General features: G+C 43.5%; 1 protein-coding gene across 5 annotated transcripts in view; it reads right to left on the bottom strand.

Moving 5' to 3' along the window:
• Nucleotides 1-9,954: 9,954 nt before the first annotated feature.
• Nucleotides 9,955-20,192, bottom strand: part of SPOCD1 (SPOC domain containing 1) — a 222,897-nt gene continuing 212,659 nt past the window's right edge. For all 5 annotated transcript variants that reach the window (XM_068265400.1, XM_068265401.1, XM_068265402.1 and 2 more), the window contains one exon: nucleotides 9,955-10,713. In XM_068265400.1, the coding sequence (XP_068121501.1) occupies nucleotides 10,145-10,713 (569 nt within the window). In that variant the 3' untranslated portion in view covers nucleotides 9,955-10,144. The remainder of the gene's footprint in view (nucleotides 10,714-20,192) is intronic.

Raw genomic sequence — 20,192 nt, 5'->3', positions numbered from 1 at the left:
TTTACGCATTACTGGTTCAATGCGTAAAAAATTTACGCATTGAGCAAGTAACGCGTAAAAATGTATGTGTTAATGTTCCTGCACTAGCGGGAATGCGTAAAAATGTACGCAATGCGTCCCGCCGACCTCCGAGGTCGGCAAGCTGCCAGCGGGGGACTGGAGCAGCAGTGAGTGACTACGAGGGCACAGGACGGCTGCATGGGGGTGGTAGAAGCCCCAGGTAAGTGAAACTCATTTTTTTTATTTTGCTTGAACCTTCCCTTTAATGTAATTTGTAGATGACATCCTCAGAATAAGTTACATATTTAAGTAGACATAAATAAGCTTGCATGGCAAAACTGTCACAAGATGTCATCTATAGTGACGCAATTCTATAACCCAGGGTTTACCTGGATTTATTGGCATGGGATAAAAAGATTGTCCATTGTTACAGAGATGTATTCCCAGTATTAAGAGACTGGTTGTAGTGAGCATCATTTTCTATGTTTTTATGACCTTAAAAGTGGACGTGACTGTCTGAATACCAAGTGTTAACATTTTTTTTTTTGTTTGTTTGTTTTACTGCGACAGTATGTGTATAATGCCAGAAATGAATACAGGCGTATGGTTCTTATCACATGACATTATTTTCTTAAGTGAATAGAAAGAAAGGTAAATGAGTATGGCCAGGTTACCAACATCCAATGCTAAGGCTTTGTATTGCTGCTATGTCTGATTCACTTATATCTGTAGACTGCAGTCTTTTTGCTCCTTTCAAGTTATCCCTAAAGCAACAACAGCAAGATGGAAGATGTGGTTGACAAATGTAAGAGCTTCGTAAATAATTTAACACTTGTTTCTGACCTTGATATTAACCCTATGAGCTTTATTCAATATTACACTACCTCTTCACATCATGTATTGTTGCTAGAAAGCCGTGATGGAGTTACTCCAGTAAAAAGCTAAACCTCCATTTTTTATAAATACCATATATTTTGTGTATTTCTTTATGAGCAACCACAGGCATTAACCACAAGAATTCATGGGAATCCACAGCAACTATCACTCCTAGACACGCTTGAGCAGTGGCATCCTACCCCATGTATATGACTAGATACAGCAACATTTGGTCACATACAACACATCAAGATTTTTTGAGGCATAGATTAACCACTTCCATACCAGCAGTCACTGCCCCCGTAAGGATCAGATACTGCTGGCACGGTAAAACGCCACCTTCCGACGAATCGCTGCACATACCCGCCGCTCACAACCCTTCCCCATCGCCGAGGGCTTCTCTCTCTGCCGTCTCTATGATGGCAGAGTGCTGACAGCTGGTCAGGAGCCGCTTCCATTGGCTCCTGACACTGTCTATCAATGGGAGCCAATGTGATTGCTCTCCGTGATCACGCGGTCAGGAGCCAGTGAAAGCGGCTCCTGACCTGCTTACAGAGCTCTGCCTACTTATAGAGGGCAGAGCAAGCGAATTGCGGTGGGTTCAGAACAGCGAGATCAGCGGGGATACGCGACTTATCAGGATGTTGAATCTACGTAAAGTCCTGCTGGACGTAGCTTCATACTGTATCAATCCGGAACTAGTTTAAGTTTTGAACACACACACACGTGTAGAAACTATAGGAAACCAGCGCTGAACTACATGTATTCAAAATAAGTCATCAGGGGTACTTACCCGGTAGAACAGGTGTCCCCAAACGTTTTGGGTCAAGGGCCGCCGGGTCATCATACTTCAGACTGCTGAGAGCCCGGAGTATACATAACATTAGAAGTCTTTGCGGGCCAGACAGTGAAGCATACCCAGGTGACAACCTGCAGTCCAATTGGACAGCAGTGTCACCTGATGTGGAATTTGTTTGAAAACTAGCAAATTACTGCTTTCTGGCTTCTATGTGGATGGGTGGTGCCAGCACTGCTATTCTATATGCGGACCACCAATATTTAAAGATGTAGCTGACTGTGTGTGGGGGCCGGTAAAAAAGCCTCAGGGTGCCACATTCGGCCCGCGGGCCTTAGTTTGAGGACCACTGCTGTAGAGACTAGTAACGTCACTTCTTGCAAGGGGAAAACTCTACGTTATTCAATCAGTGCAGAATTTTAAGCAGAAACAATGCAGCACTCAGCACAGCTTCTGCAGGGCCCACTTATGTGTGTATTCGAGTTATCATAGTCCCAATGCTGTGCACATCCTGCAAATCCTCTTTGAGCTCGGCTGTTCATTTAGAGTAAAAGTGCTTAGTGGTCATAATAGGGCTATAAAAAGGTAAAAAGGGCAGGTTACGGGTAGACTGGGGCCACACTTGTTTCTGGTCCCCATAGCAATATCTATGGCTGCTATACCTGTTTCTATGCTTCTATGTGGAGGTATACCACAAAATTTCAGCTAGTCAGGTAGTAGATTCATGATTTATAGGACTTGTTTTTCCTACCTCCAGACTGCTTATTAAATTGTGAAGAACAGTTCACACCTCTGAGATCTTTTCTGCTCTCCTTTGCCATAAGCTGCCTGAAGTCAATAGTGTCCAGCACACAGTGCTTAATGACCTGTCAGATAAACTACTATGCGAGGCAATAGAGAATAGAAGTCTTACAGGTAAATTTCTGCTGTGCAGGCACTCACAATAAGTTCATATAAAGATAACTGTAATTATTATACTGGCATTACAGGTATAAAACTACTGTTTCAATTAATATATACCCAAGATGTCTTTTTAAAATATTTTTGCCAAACATTTCAAAATGTGCTTAGTTGATACAGTTTCAGGATAGGTTACATATTTCATACTGTGTTATTTCACACTTGATTTTCAAGATAAGTGAATATTCGAGCTCTGTTACTTTCCACTGGGAACTTGCAATCTGGCTGCAGCAGTTACAGCCCAATTACCAGTGACCGGTGTTTTGATTCAACATGCCAGGATAATAGTTTTGTCTATAAAGATAGCATCAGCTGCTCTCTACTCTAATTCCTAGCTAAATGGCAGTGAAAAATATTCTAGAATGAAAAATATTCTAGCATTTTCTTATGTGGAAAACGATCACAACAAAACTGGAAGTGATGACAAGTAATTCGCCTGCTAGGAAGAAAGGTTGTTACAAAAATAATGAACATGTATAAAAAAAAATCACAACACTCTCCAATGTCAAGCAATTGACATTTGATCTAAATATATAATGGGTATAGCATCCAATAGCTTACACAGCATTAAAAGTAACCGGAGGTGTGAGACTTATGGGAGCTGTCATATTTAGGTCCTTTTAAACGATACCAGTTGCCTGGCAGTCCTGCTGATCTTTCTGTTCAATAGGGTCTGGATTACACACCGGAAACAAGCACACAGCTAATCTTGTCAGATTTGTCATAGACCACAATCACTATAGGTGACCCTTTCTCCAACCTCCTTCCAGGAATATTCTCACCTGGCTGCCAGTGGTTCACCACACGCTTATGAGCTATTCAAATAAGATGAGGGAGGCACACTTGCTTGGCAATATAAATTGAAAATGTTTGTGTACTGTTGTGTACAATATAAGATATATTGCCAAGCAAGAGTGCCTCCCTTGTCTTATTTGAATAGATTTGTCATAGACATCTGATCTTCCTGCTTGTTTAGGGTCTATAGCAATATAGTAATAGAGGCAGAGGATCAGCAGGATAGCCAGGGAATGTGCATTATTGGGAATTGTGCATTATTTAAAAGGAAATAAACATGTCAGCCTCCATATCCCTCTCACCTCAGGTTCCCTTTAATGTACAGGATCTGGGTGCCTTGGATAAAAGAAGATTAGTCTTTCCATACATTAAAGATTAAATATGTGCAATGACTCTGAAGCAAAACCAAATCAATAAATTGGTGCATTGAACAACTAGATGCAGTTGGCACATCCTTTTTGTGCAAAAAAGTGTAAGGTGAGCAGGGAGGCTGTCCAGCATCATTGTATAAACCTGTCGGTAACGTCAGATTTCTAATACTTACTGTGAGTAACATCAACATAGGAGAAAAGTAATTTATGGCTCATTTTACTCTGTAAGAAATGTACTTCTTATTTGTATGTTTTAAATTTTAAGATTTTCACGACAGTTCCTCTTTAACCACTTGACGACCAGTGGATTTCTGTCTGATCTGTGTTGCGTGGGCTCTCCAGCCCACAGCACAGATCAGGATTATGCCAGGGCGATCAGACTTACCCCCTCTTTTCCCCACTAGGGGGATGTCCTGCTGGGGACAGTCTGATCGCCGCCGGCTTGCTGCGCTTTGCGGGGGGGGGGCTCTTCAAAGCCCCCCTCTGCAGCGTTCTCTGCGCTCCGTCCCTCTCCCTCCCCCTGTGAGCTGCGCAGGACAGATATCCATCCTGCGCTTTGAAGGATAGGCTTCAGCCTATCATAGGCCGGCAATCCCCGGCCAATCAGAGGCCGGGGATCGCCGATCTGCCTTACGGCGCTGCTGCGCAGCAGCGCTGTATGATGTAAACAGCGGGGATTTCTTCCCCGCGTGTTTACATTCTGCCGGCGAGCCGCGATCGGCGGCTCTCCGGCTGTTCACGGTGACACCCTCCGTGAACGGACATGGAAAGGCCGCTCGAACGAGCGGCCGTTTTCATGGAAACCCGCAGACGACCAGTTTACGCCAATCGGCGTTAGCTGGTCGTCAAGAGGTTAAAGGCTGTTGGTTCAACTTCAACCGACCCTGATTTACATACCCATATTTTAGATAATGTATGACAAAATAATGGAAACACCTTGAAAATAAACAAAATATATTTTAATATGGTGTAGGTCCACCTTTTGCGGCAATTGCAGCCTCAATTCTCTGAGGTATTGATTCATACAAATTCTGAATTGTTTCCAAAGGAATTTTAGCCCATTCTGTGGTTAAAACACCCTCCAGTTCTTTTAGAGATGATGGCGGCAGAAATCGACTTCTTACTTAAATCTCGAATAACGACCATAAATGCTCAATAATATTAAGGTTTGGGATTGTGGTGGCCAGATGAGATGCTCAGCTTCATTAGAATGTTCTTCGTGCCATTCTTTAACAATTCTAGCTGTATGGATTGGGGCATTATCATCTTGAAAGATGGCATTCCCCTCCGGAAAGTTTTTGAACCATAGGATGAACCATAGGATGAACTTGATCGTCCAAAATTCCTAAATAGTCTCGGTTGTTAATTCTTCCATGAAGGGAAACCATTGTCCCGGCGGATTTCAAGAAATAGCACCCCAGATCATCACAGAACCCCCGCCATGTGTTACAGTTGGTAGAAGGCAGTCTGGATGAAACGCTTCTTTCGGCTGTCTCCAAACGTACACTCAGCCGGAGGTCGGAAATAAGGTAAACGATGATTCGTCAGAGAAAGTCACATTTTTCCACTGCTCGAGGGACCAATTCTGGTGGTTTCTACACCACTCTAAACCAGGGCTGGATTTAGCATAAGGCACTATAGGCACGTGCCTATAGGCGCCTTATTGGGATGAGGGCGGCTCCCGCAATGTCTTCTACACACTAGAAAAGTGGGGATCATGATGTCATTGTTAGCCCTGCTCGGCCCGCCCACTGTTGCCACGATCGAGTCTCTCAGCACTGCAGCACTACAAAGTAGCTGCAGCCAACCAGTGTCTCACTGATCAGCGGCTGCCCGCTGCCCTTTCTCACAACTACAGTGATTGTTTTGAATCATTACAGCCAGCCGTACCACTCTGCAGGCATCTGGCCGCCTGGTCTGTCTCTGTGACCAAAGCGGAAGTGAAGCATTCCACGCGTCGCTCACCGCATTCAACTGGCAGGGCACTGTACATTACAGCTCTTCCAATGCCTCTCTCCCTTCCCAGTGAAGTTGATCATTTGCAGGAAACTTGCCATCTCTGTAGAGAGCGGCACTCCTGACAGGCTGTAACACTTGAGGGGTGAGCGATGATCAGGTCACTTCCTCCTGGCTCTGGCCGGCTGTCCATGCGTTTCATCAGAAAGACGCAGCCAGCTGTTCTGCACTCCGTGATGAGGGAAGTCTTGGCTGCAGGCAGACACACAGGCAGGAGCCCGGAACAGAGAGAGCCGTTTGATGAGGTCAGTCACACAGTTAACCTGGCACACAAGCTGTGACTTAAGGTCAGTTTCCATCACAAATCAAGCTGTGCCTGCACCTTCATTCTTCCTACCTCTTACATTTATTTATTTTTTACCCTTGTGAAGGGCTGAAGGATACCAAACCTGTATAGTCCCAAGAGACAGCACATTCCCCCTCAGCCCATGCTGAATTACGCAAAAAAAAGCTGTTCACATTTATAATAATGAAGTTTCTCAGTTCAATCTCACTAGCGATGAGCATTCCTCATCCAAACACGCTGTTCTGAACAACTTGGAACAGAACATGAATTAGTAAATTACCCTTGGCATAGCCGCTGCATGCTGCCCTAGATGGTGTTCCAGCTCATGATACTTCCTCCTTCACAGCCGGAAGGAGGAAGTAGCTCAACCACCCGTGCCGCGGTCCGCTGTGTTTCAAATTCATGTTCTGTTTCGAGTCTTCGGAACTGAGTTCAGATGCATTGCAGAACGCTCATCACTAGATCTCCCGAATGTGTAGGACATGCACCCTAGTGCTAAATCCCCTTCTGATCACTAACCTAGAAACTATCGCAATGTTTGCGCTATAAGTAAATTTCCTTGTGATTTTAATTATTTGTTTGTTGTTGGTAATAAGTTTATTTCATAAGAAATGGGAGCATGATTTGTGGGTGTGGCCTTGCTAAGGTGCGGGGCATAGGGCACTACAACTTTTGTGCCTATTGGCTCCTGAGCTGTAAATTCGGCCCTGCTCTAAACGCTTTGAAACATTTGTCTCTGAGAGCAGAGGTTTTCTAATTGCAGTTCTTCCGTGGAATCCAGATTTGTACAGCTCTCGACGAACAGTTTTTGTGAAAACTGGGTTCTGTAGGTGTTCATTCAGCCCTGCAGTGGTTTTAGGAGCCGTGGTTTTGCAAGATTTTCTAACAATTCGATTTAGAGTCCGGCGATCTCTCTCAGACAACTGAGAGAGACAAGATCGAGAGCCTCAATAGTGCAATATGTCAAACCAATTGGTCAAAAGAGTAAATATATGAGAATATACTCACAAAGGTGGGTTACCTTTGGTAACCACTCCGTAGGCAGGTGGTCGCTCTCCATAGAAGTAGAAAAACGGGGCAACACCCCTCCAATAAGTGTTCAAAACGGAGGCACCAATAAAGATAAAATACTTAAAAACTGTTTACGGATTTTACAATCTTAACCCATTCAGGTTCCGTCGTTTTCACGTGAGAAATGTTCACCTCCCATTCATTAGCCTATAACTTTATCACTACTTATCACAATGCACTGATCTATATCTTGTTTTTTCCGCCACCAATTAGGCTTTCTTTGGGGGGTACATTTTGCTAAGAGCCACTTTACTGTAAATGCATTTTAACAGGAAGAATAAGAAAAAACTGAAAAAATTCATTATTTCTCAGTTTTCAGCCATTATAGTTTTAAAATAATACATGCCTCCATAATTAAAACTCACGTATTGTATTTGCCCATATGTCCCGGTTATAACACTGTTAAAATTATGTCCCTATCACAATGTATGGCGACAATATTTTATTTGGAAATAAAGGTAAATTTTTTCCGTTTTGCATCTATCACTATTTACAAGTTTAAAATAAAAAAAATATAGAAATATTTCATCTTTACATTGATATTTAAAAAGTTTAGACTCTTAGGTAAATATTTACATGTTTTTATTTTTTTTTATTGTAATGGGTTTTTTTTTATTGTAAACATTTTATTTGGGTAGTTTTGGGAGGGTGGGAGGTAAACAATAGATATATAATGTAAATGTGTGTTAATTTTAAATTATTTTTTTTTACAGGTGTAGTATTACTTTTTGGCCACAAGATGGCGGCCATGAGTTTGTTTACATGACGTCACTCTAAGCGTAACACACGCTTAGAGTGGCGCATTGGGAAGGGAACGGCCAGAAAAGGCGCAGCTTCTGAGAGAAGCTGTCGCTTTTTCAGCGGGGGAGAGGAATCAATGATCGGGCTCCGTAGCCCGATACATTGATTCCCTGGCTACCGAATCCGCGGCCGGGAGTGCGCGTGCACGCGCGCGATCGGCCGCGGGAGCGCGCGGTGGCGCGCATAGTTCCTGGACGTAGAAACTACGTCCAGGAACCAAAATAGGTTAAGTTCTTATAAGCCTTCTCTGTCCACCAGCGTGAAAGATGAGAGAAAATGTGTAAAGCCAAGTGGAAAAAACATTCAGAGAGGATATTTTTTAATATCATTTATTAGAAGTTACTTGTGGCGAGGTGAATGAACCCTCTAATCTTACCCAGATGTACACACCTAGCCGCTCACTCCGATCCTTCAATGAACTTCGCCTGACTGCCCCCCACATCACCCAATCCCATGCACGCCTCCAGGACTTCTCAAGAGCTGCTCCAACACTATGGAACTCGCTACCTCCCCCATTAGGGTTTCCCCCTCCTTCAACATCCTCAAGAAGGCCCTCAAAACTCACCTTTTTTACTCTGGCCTACCCCCCCCCCCCCTTAGTAATGCTCTAAACCTGCAGCTGAACTAGTCCCCTATCTTTGGTGTCCCCAACTCTCTTGTAAGCCTTTCGGGCAGGGTTCTCCTTCTTATGTCTCCTACCTGATCACGCATCTCCATTATCGTACTCCCATCCTATGGATCTGAGTGAACCTGACTTGCCTAATCTCCATGCTCCCATCCAGTGACTGACTAAGCATTACCTTGTACTCATACTGTGCTACGTGATTTGGTTTTCATGTATTGATGTATAGTCTTATTGCTGTATGTCACCCCTAAATATTGTCTATAACCTCAACTAATGTACAGCATTGTGTAATATGTTGGCGCTCTATAAATACAATAAATAAAAGTATACATTGAAAATACAACAATACTACCTAGCTAATCCTTTACCATTGTGTAAGTTTTTTTGATAAGTGGGTTGCTGCAGCAAATTCAGGTTACCACCATCTTTAAAAATGCAAAATGCATGAAAAACGCAATAGCATGTAATTTTTCTGCAATTTTGTAATTCTGGAGGCCTGTGTAGTAGTTGTTCCAGCATGCAACACGATCCTGCCGGATCCCTGTGGGCTAGGTCCACACTTGTGCGTTTGCAGATCGGATCCGTTTCAAATGGATCCGTTTTTCTAAAAAGGATTTTGCACGCGAACGGAACATAATGGAGTAGCGCCATTACCACGCACCTCATAACGCAGTACGCGCGCTAAAATAGCACGCGAACAGCAACAGCTTAGCAGTGCAAACTACTTAGCACCCTAGTTTGCACGTGCAAAGCTTTTAGGCATGATAACTAAGTTATCACATTTTTGTGAATCAAGCCCATTGTAACAACATTGGAATGGAAACAAAGATACTGTTATCACTAGTTTGGATGCAGATTTGAAGCTGAATAGCAGGACATCCCCCCATCCTCTTCGATCGCCTCCGGCGATCAAGCCCGTCCTGCAATCCTGTTCTGAACGGGATTTCCATTACGGCTTCCCCCGTTGCCATGGCGACCGGCGGGATGACGTCACCGACATCATTGACGTCAAAGGGGGTCCCGATCCACCCCTCAGCGCTGCCTGGCACTGATTGGCCAGGCAGTGCACGGGGTCTGGGGGGGCTAATCGACGCGGAGCGGCGGCGATCAGAGAGCACACGCTAGCTGCGTGTTGCAAAGAAAAAAATTATGCATATCGGCCCAGCAGGGCCTGAGAAATCCTCCTGCGCGGCTTACCCCGAACGTTACCGCCAGGAGAGTTAAGCCAAATATATAAATAGAAACATTTGGAAAATGTTCTGCAATTGGGTACATGCAATTTGGTCCTGTTCATATGATCCATAGCTCCTAAATTCTGCTTTTACTTTCAAATTAACAAAAAAATAATCACCTAAAATGCATAATATTTATGTATTTATTAACAGGTAAAAAAGTAGCAAACATTTTTGTTTCAAAAGAAATCAAAGAAGCATCTACTAATATTTATGTATTTACTAACAGGTAAAAAAGAAGCAAACAGAATATACATGCCCCTCCCCACAAATCTAAAATTGCAGTTACACTGGTTAACGGGTCATCCCAAAGAACTAGTATTGAAAAGGACAAAAATTGGGGGGCCCAAACATATCCGATAGGTCAAGCAAGTTGGGGGGGAAACTATCATAAAAATGAGGAGAAAGTGGAGGAGGAGGGGGTGGAGGAGGAGGAGGAGAAGGCGGAAGGGGTGGAGGAGGAGGGGGCGGATGAGGAGGAAGAGGGGGCTGAAAGTTGGGGACTATATTAAAACCTGGCCAAAAATGGTTTACTTCTAGCACAGGATTTGGCTGCCCAGGCAACGTATTATTAAAATTGTTATTCTGAGCCACTCCAGCCAGATTATTTGTTAGAGCACTAAGAATACTCATTAGCTCCTGCATGCCTACTTCCCCGATCTCTGTGGTTTGCTCACTGGTAGGAGGATCTGCAGAAGGCAAAGCCTGCTCTGTCATCTGCCTCTCTTCTCTCTCCACATCCTCCAATATTGATGAAAAAATATCATCAGGGACATATAACTCATCTCTCTGCTTGCTGATGTCCTTTTTCGGATGGGATGTCCAGGATGGGTGGTTTGGAAGGAGAAGAGCCAACAGCATGTGAGGATGACCATCTTCAAGGCCTAAAGAAAACACAGTGCACATATATTGCCAAGCTTTCAGTATTATGACTATTAATACTTACTGAACTACACACATTACTACAATAAACACACTGCTATACAAAACAGTTCAGGTAATCCCAAAATGAAAAATAGAATACGTGTTTGATACTACACTTAAGGTTATTTTACCTCTTGCCGACCATGTCACGCCGATGGGCGTGGACGCTGCAGTAGCCCCAGGACTGCCTAACGCCGATTGGCGTAAGGTCCTTGGGGCCTGTTTTGCAGGAGATCACGCGCGCTAATGCGTGTGTGCATCTCTGCTTGGTAGGCGATTGCCACTAGGAGACTGAGAGCTCTGTTGGTGGGAAGAAAAGGGGGGGGGGGGGAATCACTTGTGTGCTGTGTTGTGCGGCCCTGCAGCTAGGCCCTAAAGCTGCAGTGGCTGTTTTTAAGAAAAAAGGCCTGGTCTTTAGGGGGGTTTAACACTGCGGTCCTCAAGTGGTTAAAGTGGATGTTAAGGCATTCCTGTACTGACTGTACTAAATCCTACTAGTGACACAGCTGCATAATATGCAGCCTTACCACCTCAACAGTAATCCCTGCTGTTATTAATGGGGCTTTACTGAGCCCCAGCGGGATACCCTTATCTGGCTGGACCTTCTGGTTGCACCTTTTGCCTGCTGCCCATAGACATAGTCTCTCCAGCCCTGTAAGAATAGGGTGATTAATAAGAGAGAAAAGTCCTATCAGTCTAATCAGGAACAACTTACTTTGAGTACTTTTTAACTTGCTCCATGCTGAAACACTACTATATAAATAAAGTTGCAAACAAGAAAAGTGAAAACTTGTGAGAAAAGTATAATGCGGCAAAGCCGAGTCCCTGGCAAGACAACATGTTGAATACTGAACTGCAACTTAACCATTTCAGCCCACTGGGATTTTTCACCTTATGCATCAGAGCAATCTTCAACTCCCATTCATTCGCTAATAACTTTAACACAATTTATTGATCTATATCTTGTTTTCTCCGCCACTAATTAGCCTTTCTTGGGTGGTACATTTTGCTACGAATTATTTTTTAATAAATGCATTTTAACAGGATTAATAAGAAAAAAATGAAAAAAAATCATTATTTCTCAGTTTTCGTCCATTATAGCTTTAAAGAGACACTGAAGCGAAAAAAAATTATGATATTATGATTTGTATGTGTAGTACAGCTAAGAAATAAAACATTAAGATCAGTCTAATTGTTTCCAGTACAGGAAGAGTTAAGAAACTTTATTGTAGACAGATGAACAGGTGCATTAAAGCATATCAGTGACGTTTCGGAGGACAATCCCTCCTTTATCAAGCTCTGTCCGTGTCTAAATGAATATATTCAACTTTTCACATCACATTTATATATGAAATGAACCAATCATAGTGTTGCAGCCAATGCTGTGTCCATCACAACCACCGCTTCTCCCTTGTCCGCTTGTTTAATTGGGATTATTTTGTTGTTACTAAGTTCCCTAATTGCAGCTCTTTCTTCCGGACTAAGGTTATGAGATATATGTAGATTGTCCAGACTTCTACCATCTCTCAAAAGGTAATCAACCTCATATATCTCATCTGGTTCATTGAGGTTGTTGTTATCTTGTAACTATTTCTTAGTTGAAGACCAATTCTATTTACAGTTAAGGGGTACAGCGATGGGCTCGAATGTGGCCCAGTCCTACGCAAACATATTCATGAACGCGTATGAGGAGGCGTTCGTATATACAAATCAAATATTTACCTCTCATGCCATTTGTTGGTTTTGCTACATAGATGATGTGTTTTGCGTGTGGGCGGGGCCACATTTGAGACTGGTCCAGTTTGTGGAAGAATTACATGCTAGCTGTAGAGATATACGACTTACGTTGCATACTGACAGCCGGGAGGTAAGCTACCTGGACGCAACCTGATGCCGCTTTGCCATCTTCCTCTCTCCACTGGTCGGCGTCTTGCTGGGAGTGTCTGGGCGCCGCTGATGTCATGTCACGCTGTCCCACACGTGACCCGTGTACGGCAGGTTTTCATTGGCTGCCATAGAGTGTGCATATTTAGTAGCAGTCCCCTATCAAGTCCGCTTTGCGGGACGGATGGGGATTGGTCGCCAAAATTGGCTGCAACACTATGATTGGTTCATTCCATACATAAATGTGATGTGAAAAGTTGAATATATTCATTTAGACACGGACAGAGCTTGATAAAGGAGGTAATGTCCTCCGAAACATCGCTGATATGCTTTAATGCACCTGTTCATCTGTCTACAATAAAGAGCTAAATACTTACCTGATGGTGCCGGTCCTCACTTCTTTTGTATGCAAAAAAGCCATTAAGCTCTACGACTTTCAAAGTCGTGGAGAGGGCTGTTTTCTGACTTTTATTATCTCAACTGTTAGTGAACAATTTTCTTTTTCTCTGCCAGAGGAGAGGTCATTGGTTCACACACTGCTCTGAAAGAATCATTTTGAATGCTGAGTGTTGTGTAATCTGCACATATTATAGAATGATGCAATGTTAGAAAAAACACTATATACCTGAAAATAAAAATATGAGAATATTTTCTTTGCTGCTAATCTTCTAGTAATTATTCATAGTACACAACCAATTCATTATTTCATATATTTTATTTCGCTTCAGTGTCTCTTTAACCACTTGAGGACTGCAGGGCTAAACCCCCCTAGTGACCAGGCAATTTTTAGCTAAATTGGCCACTGCAGCTTTAAGGCCAAGCTGCAGGGCCGCACAACTCAGCACACAAGTGATTCCCCCCCCCCCTTTTCTCCCCACCAACAGAGCTCTCTGTTGGTGGGGTCTGATCGCTCCCCCCATGTTTTTTTCTTTTTTTTTAATCAATATTTGTGTTGCTGCTTTTTTTAAAAAAACAAACTGTTGCTTTAAACCCCTTCCCTCCCTCCCTCCCTCCCACCCCACAGCCGGCCAATTACGGCGATCGGCTGTCATAGGCTTCTGCCTATGAGAACCGATCGCTCTCTTGTCCCCCATGGGGACAGCCGTGTCACACGGCTGTCCCCAGTGCAGCGCTGCTGCTCATCGCAGCGCTGCACCTAGTAAATAGACGGCGTGATCGCCGTCTAACAGTCTCCCGAGCGGCAATAGCCGCTCGGAGACTGAAGGCGGGGCGGAGCTCCGCCCTCCGTGCATGAGATGCGCGCGCACCATGCGCGCGATCTCATGCAAAACAGAGCCCCAGGACTTTACGCCAATTGGCGTTAGGCGGTCCTGGGGCTGCCGCCGCGGCCACGCCTACTGGCGTGACGCGGGCGGCAGAAGGTTAAAGGGAAACAGAGAGGAAGCAAATTAAAAAATAGGAAAATATTTTATACATACCTGGGGCTTCCCCAGCCCCATAAGCCTGTATCACTCCCACGCTGCCGTCCTCCGCTGCCTCTATCGCCGGTACCGGGTCCCGTCACTTCCGGCGGACGCGACCAATTTGGGCTCTCTCCATATCTTTACGCTTGCGCAGTATGGAGGCGGATGCGTAAGGATATGGAGGGAGCCCCTGTGCATGCGGAAAATTGGCCGCGTCCGCCGGCAGTGACGCACTATGCGTGCGTCGACTGGCTCGACTGGCCGAAAGTACGGGACCCTGTACCGGCGGATGGAGGCAGACACCATTTAAATTTTGTCCCTATCACAATGTATGGCGCCAATATTTTATTTGGAAATAAAGGTACATTTTTTCCGTTTTGCGTCCATCACTATTTAACAGCTTATAATTTAAAAAATGTTCGTAGTACACCCCCTTCAAATGCATATTTAAAAAGTTCAGACCCTTTTACTTTTTTTCCATTAAAAGTTGTATTTGGGTAATATTTAGGTGTGGGAAATAAACAGTTAATTTTTTATTTTATTATACGTGTAAATTGTAATGTAAAAAATATGTAGCTATAGTTTTACTATTTGGCCAGAAGATGACCACCTTGAGTTTATTTTTTTCTCCTTGTGCTTCTCGCTAACCGGAAGCACAAGGAGGACGGGGAAACTTTTTTTTGCAGAAAGACTGAAGCCTCTAGTAAGAGTGCTTCGGTTTTTCTGCTGGGGACACGGATCGGTGATCGGGAACCATGTTCCCGTTCACTGATCCCAGGGCTACCGGGGGAGAGCACGGGGGCGCGCCCACGATCATGCGCGGGGGCGCGCCGAAGCGCAGCAAGGGCGGCAGAAATACATATAGTTGGAAATTTTCTGATGTTTGTAATTATACATTTGTTGCAGGGATTGTTGTTTTCATCAAGAATGTGGTAATATTGATCCAATGAAACTGAATAACAGTCTGGTATAACACGATAAAATGTTGTTTCTTTGCTCTTTATCGCCAATAAAGTTACCCTACTTGCAGTACAGCAGTGTAGGGAAGTCCCATTGCATGGGCATGTTATATCAAGTTCATTCCCAAATAGCAACTAGTGGTCAAAGATAAATTTGGGGACATATTGCAGCAGAGGCAATGCAACTAATAAGCATCCAAGCAACTTTTCAGCTGCTTGGCCCTGTACATTCTTATGGTGTGGCTGAGCAGTTGCAGCAGGGGATAAATACTGACTACAGTTTCACTTTAATCTGGTGGTCACTCCCTTTAGCCTCCTTGGCGGTAACCCCGTACTATACACGGGGTAGCCGCCGTGGAGTATCACATGGCCCCAGGGCTTTTATTTTTATTTTGAAATGGTGCAATACGCTTTAGCTAGCGGTTCGCTAGCTACGCGTATGCACAAAGTTGCTCCGGTCCCCCGCGATCACCCGCAATAGCTCCCGTTATTTGTACCCCCCAGCGTTCCCACGCCGGCGCAGCTGCCCAATCGGCTCCAGGCTTCGCGATAACGGCGACCGGGATTGCGGATGACGCCATCTCCGCTCGTCGCCATAGCAACGCTGGAAGCCGATCGGGAAACCGCTTTTCGTGGGATCGTGGCGAGGTACGTATAACCGGAGGTGATGGGCGGGCATGGGGGGGGGGCGGAGCAACTTGGTACATACGCTTAGCTAACGAAATGCTAGCTAAAGCGTTTGAATTTTTTTTTTTCAAATAAACCTCCCGGGGGACGCAGCCTGAGAAACTGCGTACCGCCAAGGGGGTTAAACCCCATACTGGAGTGTGTAGGTTTTAATTTTTCTAAAACTGACGTCCTGCAATACTCAGTGAGGCTGATTCATTGAGGCTACTGAGGTTAGAGAACAGTGGTGAACATAAATGATCAACTCTGGCCTGCGTCACATGAGAACCTAATGGGTAGCTGAAAGATAAGTAAATTAGCAGTTGTGGGACTACAATTATATGTAGCACCCACAATAAGAGATAAAAAAAGAAGGCTGCCATTAAAGATAAAGTCTACGGTAGCACACATTCTAGTTGAGAACCTTTAAATAATCAACACGAGAGGATTGCAAACATAACAACCTTGCAACCTAACAGCAAAAAATAAAAGTATATATATATATATATATATATACACAGTACAGACCAAAAGTTTGGACACACCTTCTTATTCAAAGAGTTTTCTTTATTTTCATGACTATAAACATTGTAGATTCACACTGAAGGCATCCAAACTATGAATTAACACATGTGAAAGTATAGTACATAACCAAAAAGTGTGAAACAACTGAAAATATGTCATATTCTAGGTTCTTCAAAGTAGCTTTGATTACTGCATTGCCCACTCTTGGCATTCTCTTGATGAGCTTCAAGAGGTAGTCACCTGAAATTATCTTCAAACAGTCTTGAAGGAGTTCCCAGAGATTCTTATTACTTGTTGGCCCTTTTGCCTTTACTCTGCGGTACAGCTCACCCCCAAACCATCTCGATTGGGTTCAGGTCTGGTGACTGTGGAGGCCGGGTCATCTGGTGCAGCACCCCATCACTCTCCTTCCTGGTCAAATAGCCCTTACACAGCCTAGAGGTGTGTTTGGGGTCATTGTTCTGTTGAAAAATAAATGATGGTCCAACTAAACGCAAACCCGATGGAATAGCATGCCGCTGCAAGATGCTCTGGTAGCCATGCTGGTTCAGTATGTCTTCAATTTTGAATAAATCCCCAACAGTGTCACCAGCAAAGCACCCCCACACTATCACACCTTCTCCTCCTCCATGCTTCACGGTGGGAACCAGGCATGTAGAGACTATCCGTTCACCTTTTCTGAGTCGCACAAAGACACCAAGTGGTTGGAACCAAAAATCTCAGATTTGGACTCATCAGACCAAAGCACAGATTTCCACTGGTCTAATGTCCATTCCTTGTGTTCTTTAGCCCAAACAAATCTCTTCTGCTTGTTGCCTGTCCTTAGCAGTGGTTTCCTAGCAGATATTCTACCATGAAGGCCTGATTCACACAGTCTCCTCTTAACAGTTCTTCTAGATATGTGTCTGCTGCTAGAACTCTGTGTGGCATTGACCTGGTCTCTAATCTGAGCTGCTGTTAACTTGCGATTTCTGAGGCTGGTGACTCGGATTAACTTATCCTCCGCAGCAGAGGTGACTCTTGGTCTTCCTTTCCTGGGGTGGTCCGCATGTGAGCCAGTTTCTTTGTAGCGTTTGATGGTTTCTGAGACTGCACTTGGGGACACTTTTAAAGTTTTCCCAATTTTTCAGACTGACTGACCTTCAATTCTTAAAGTAATGATGGCCACTCGTTTTTCTTTACTTAGCTGCTTTTTTCTTGCCATAATACAAATTCTAACAGTCTATTCAGTAGGACTATCAGCTGTGTATCCACCTGACTTCTCCAAAACGCAACTGGCGTTATAAGGCAAGATGTCCCACTTATCAAACCTGACAGGGCACACCTGTGAAGTGAAAACCATTTCAGGTGACTACCTCTTGAAGCTCATCAAGAGAATGCCAAGAGTGTGCAAAGCAGTAATCAAAGCAAACGGTGGCTACTTTGAAGAACCTAGAATATGACATATTTTCAGTTGTTTCACACTTTTTGATTATGTACTATACTTCCACATGTATTAATTCATAGTTTGGATGCCTTCAGTGTGAATCTACAATGTTCATAGTCATGAAATTAAAGAAAACTCTTTGAATGAGAAGGTGTGTCCAAACTTTTGTACTCTCTGTACTATATATGAAAACCCAAATTTCCTATCTCAAAAAATTAGCATATTTCATCCGACCAATAAAAGAAAAGTGTTTTAAAACAAAAAAGTCAACCTTCAAATAATTATGTTCAGTTATGCACTCAATACTTGGTTGGGAATCATTTTGCAGAAATGACTGCTTCAATGCGGCGAGGCATGGAGGCAATCAGCCTGTGGCACTGCTCAGGTGTTATGGAGGCCCAGGATGCTTCAATAGCGGCCTTAAGCTCATCCAGAGTGTTGGGTCTTGCGTCTCTCAACTTTCTCTTCACAATATCCCACAGATTCTCTATGGGGTTCAGGTCAGGAGAGTTGGCAGGCCAATTGAGCACAGTAATACCATGATCAGTAAACCATTTACCAGCGGTTTTGGCACTGTGAGCAGGTGCCAAGTCGTGCTGAAAAATGAAATCTTCATCTCCATAAAGCTTTTATTGAGTGCATAACTGAAAATAATTATTTGAAGGTTGACTTTTTTTGTTTTAAAAACACTTTTTTTTCTTTTATTGGTCGGATGAAATATGCAAATTTTTTGAGATAGGAAATTTGGGTCTTCATGAGCTGTATGCCAAAATCATCAATATTAAAACAATAAAAGGCTTGAACTACTTCAGTTGTGCGTATTTGAATCTAAAATATATGAAAGTCTAATGTTTATCAGTACATTACAGAAAATAATGAACTTTATCACAATATGCTAATTTTTTGAGAATATCCTGTGTGTATATATATATATATATAGATAGATAGATAGATAGATAGAGATATATATATATATATATATATATATATATATATATATTGTGTGTACAGATTTGCAAATTTGATTCTCCAATATTCTTCGACTTAAAGGAGCCCTATCAATTAACATGTTTTTGGGAAGTGCTTCTAACTAGTGGTGTAAACATCTGAATGCTTATCTCTTTGTTTACTGTTATTAAATTCCTTTCACAATTTGCTGATGGGACAGACTGAGCAGGGTGACGGGCCAGTAAATCATGAGGGGAAGGGAGATCCCTCTAATTACATCTGTTAACCCTGTGTGTGAGAAAGCTCTATCCTAACTGCATCTGCAAGCTGTGTCTTTCTGAATGAGCTGTCTGCACGGAGAGCAGAGGAAATGTATCTTGTTTGTAACTGTGTGTGAAACCTGACGCCCGAGGCTTTTCATATAACTATCTAGTCTCACATGCAAAGAACAGCACTGGCTGTGTAATATTGAAGCAGAGACTCACTTTTGCAAATGAATCATTCTAATGCAGCTAAAATCTACACACAATGAATTAAAGGTTTCGCCTCTGATATTTAACATGAAAAGTGTCATCTTAGAATACTTGGTTAATGAGCGTGTTCCTTTAAGTAAATGAACACCACTGATTTTAACTACCGGTAGTTAACTACTGAGGGGTTTTTCTCCTTAAAGAAAACCCGAGGTGGGTTTGAAGAATGTTATATGCATACAGAGGCTGGATCTGCCTATACAGCCCAGCCTCTGTTGCTATCCCAAACCCCCCTAAGGTCCCCCTGCACTCTGCAATCCCTCATAAAACACAGCCGCGCTGCTGACACGCAGCTTGTCAGAGCGGGCAGTGTTTATCTCTATAGTGTCAGTCTGCTGCTCTCCCCGCCTCCTGCAGAACTCCGGTCCCCGCCTGCGTCCCTTGCCTCCTCGCTGATTGGAGGGAAGGGATGGGGGCAGGGACTGGAGCTCTGCAGGAGGCGGGGGAGCAGCGGAGACTGACACTACAGATGTAAACACAGCCCACAGAGCTGGGCTGTGATTTATGTCTGATTGCAGAGTGCAGGGGGACATTAGGGGGGTTTGGGATAGCAACAGAGGCTAGGCTGTATAGGCAGGTCCAGCCTCTGTATGCAGATAACATTCTTAAAACACACCTCGGGTTCTCTTTAAGGACCAGAGCAATTTTCACCTTTCAGTGCTCCTCCCATTCATTTGCCAATAACTTTATCACTACTTATCACAACAAAATGATCTATATCTTGTTTTTTTCACCACCAATTAGGCTTTCTTTGAGTGGTACATTATGCTAAGAATTATTTTATTCCAAATGCATTTTAACAGGAATAAAAAAAATGAAAAAAAAATTATTTCTCATTTTTTAGCCATTATAGTCTTAAAATAATACAAGCGACTATAATTAAAACCCCCATATTTTATTTGCCCATTTGCCCCTGTTATTACAACATAACTACTGTATATTCTGGCATACAAGACTACTTTTTAACTCTTGAAAATTTACTGAAAAGTCAGGGGTCGTCTTATACGACGGGTGTCATTGATGCCAGGTGATACTCCCTATCTTGTTACTGCCTCTCAGATCTCGCTGCTGAGGACT

The sequence above is a fragment of the Hyperolius riggenbachi genome, chromosome 2 (genome assembly GCF_040937935.1).
Source record: "Hyperolius riggenbachi isolate aHypRig1 chromosome 2, aHypRig1.pri, whole genome shotgun sequence".
NCBI lineage: Eukaryota > Metazoa > Chordata > Amphibia > Anura > Hyperoliidae > Hyperolius > Hyperolius riggenbachi.
The sequence above is the reverse complement of the archived record's forward strand: the minus strand, read 5'-3'. Positions and strand labels throughout refer to the sequence as shown.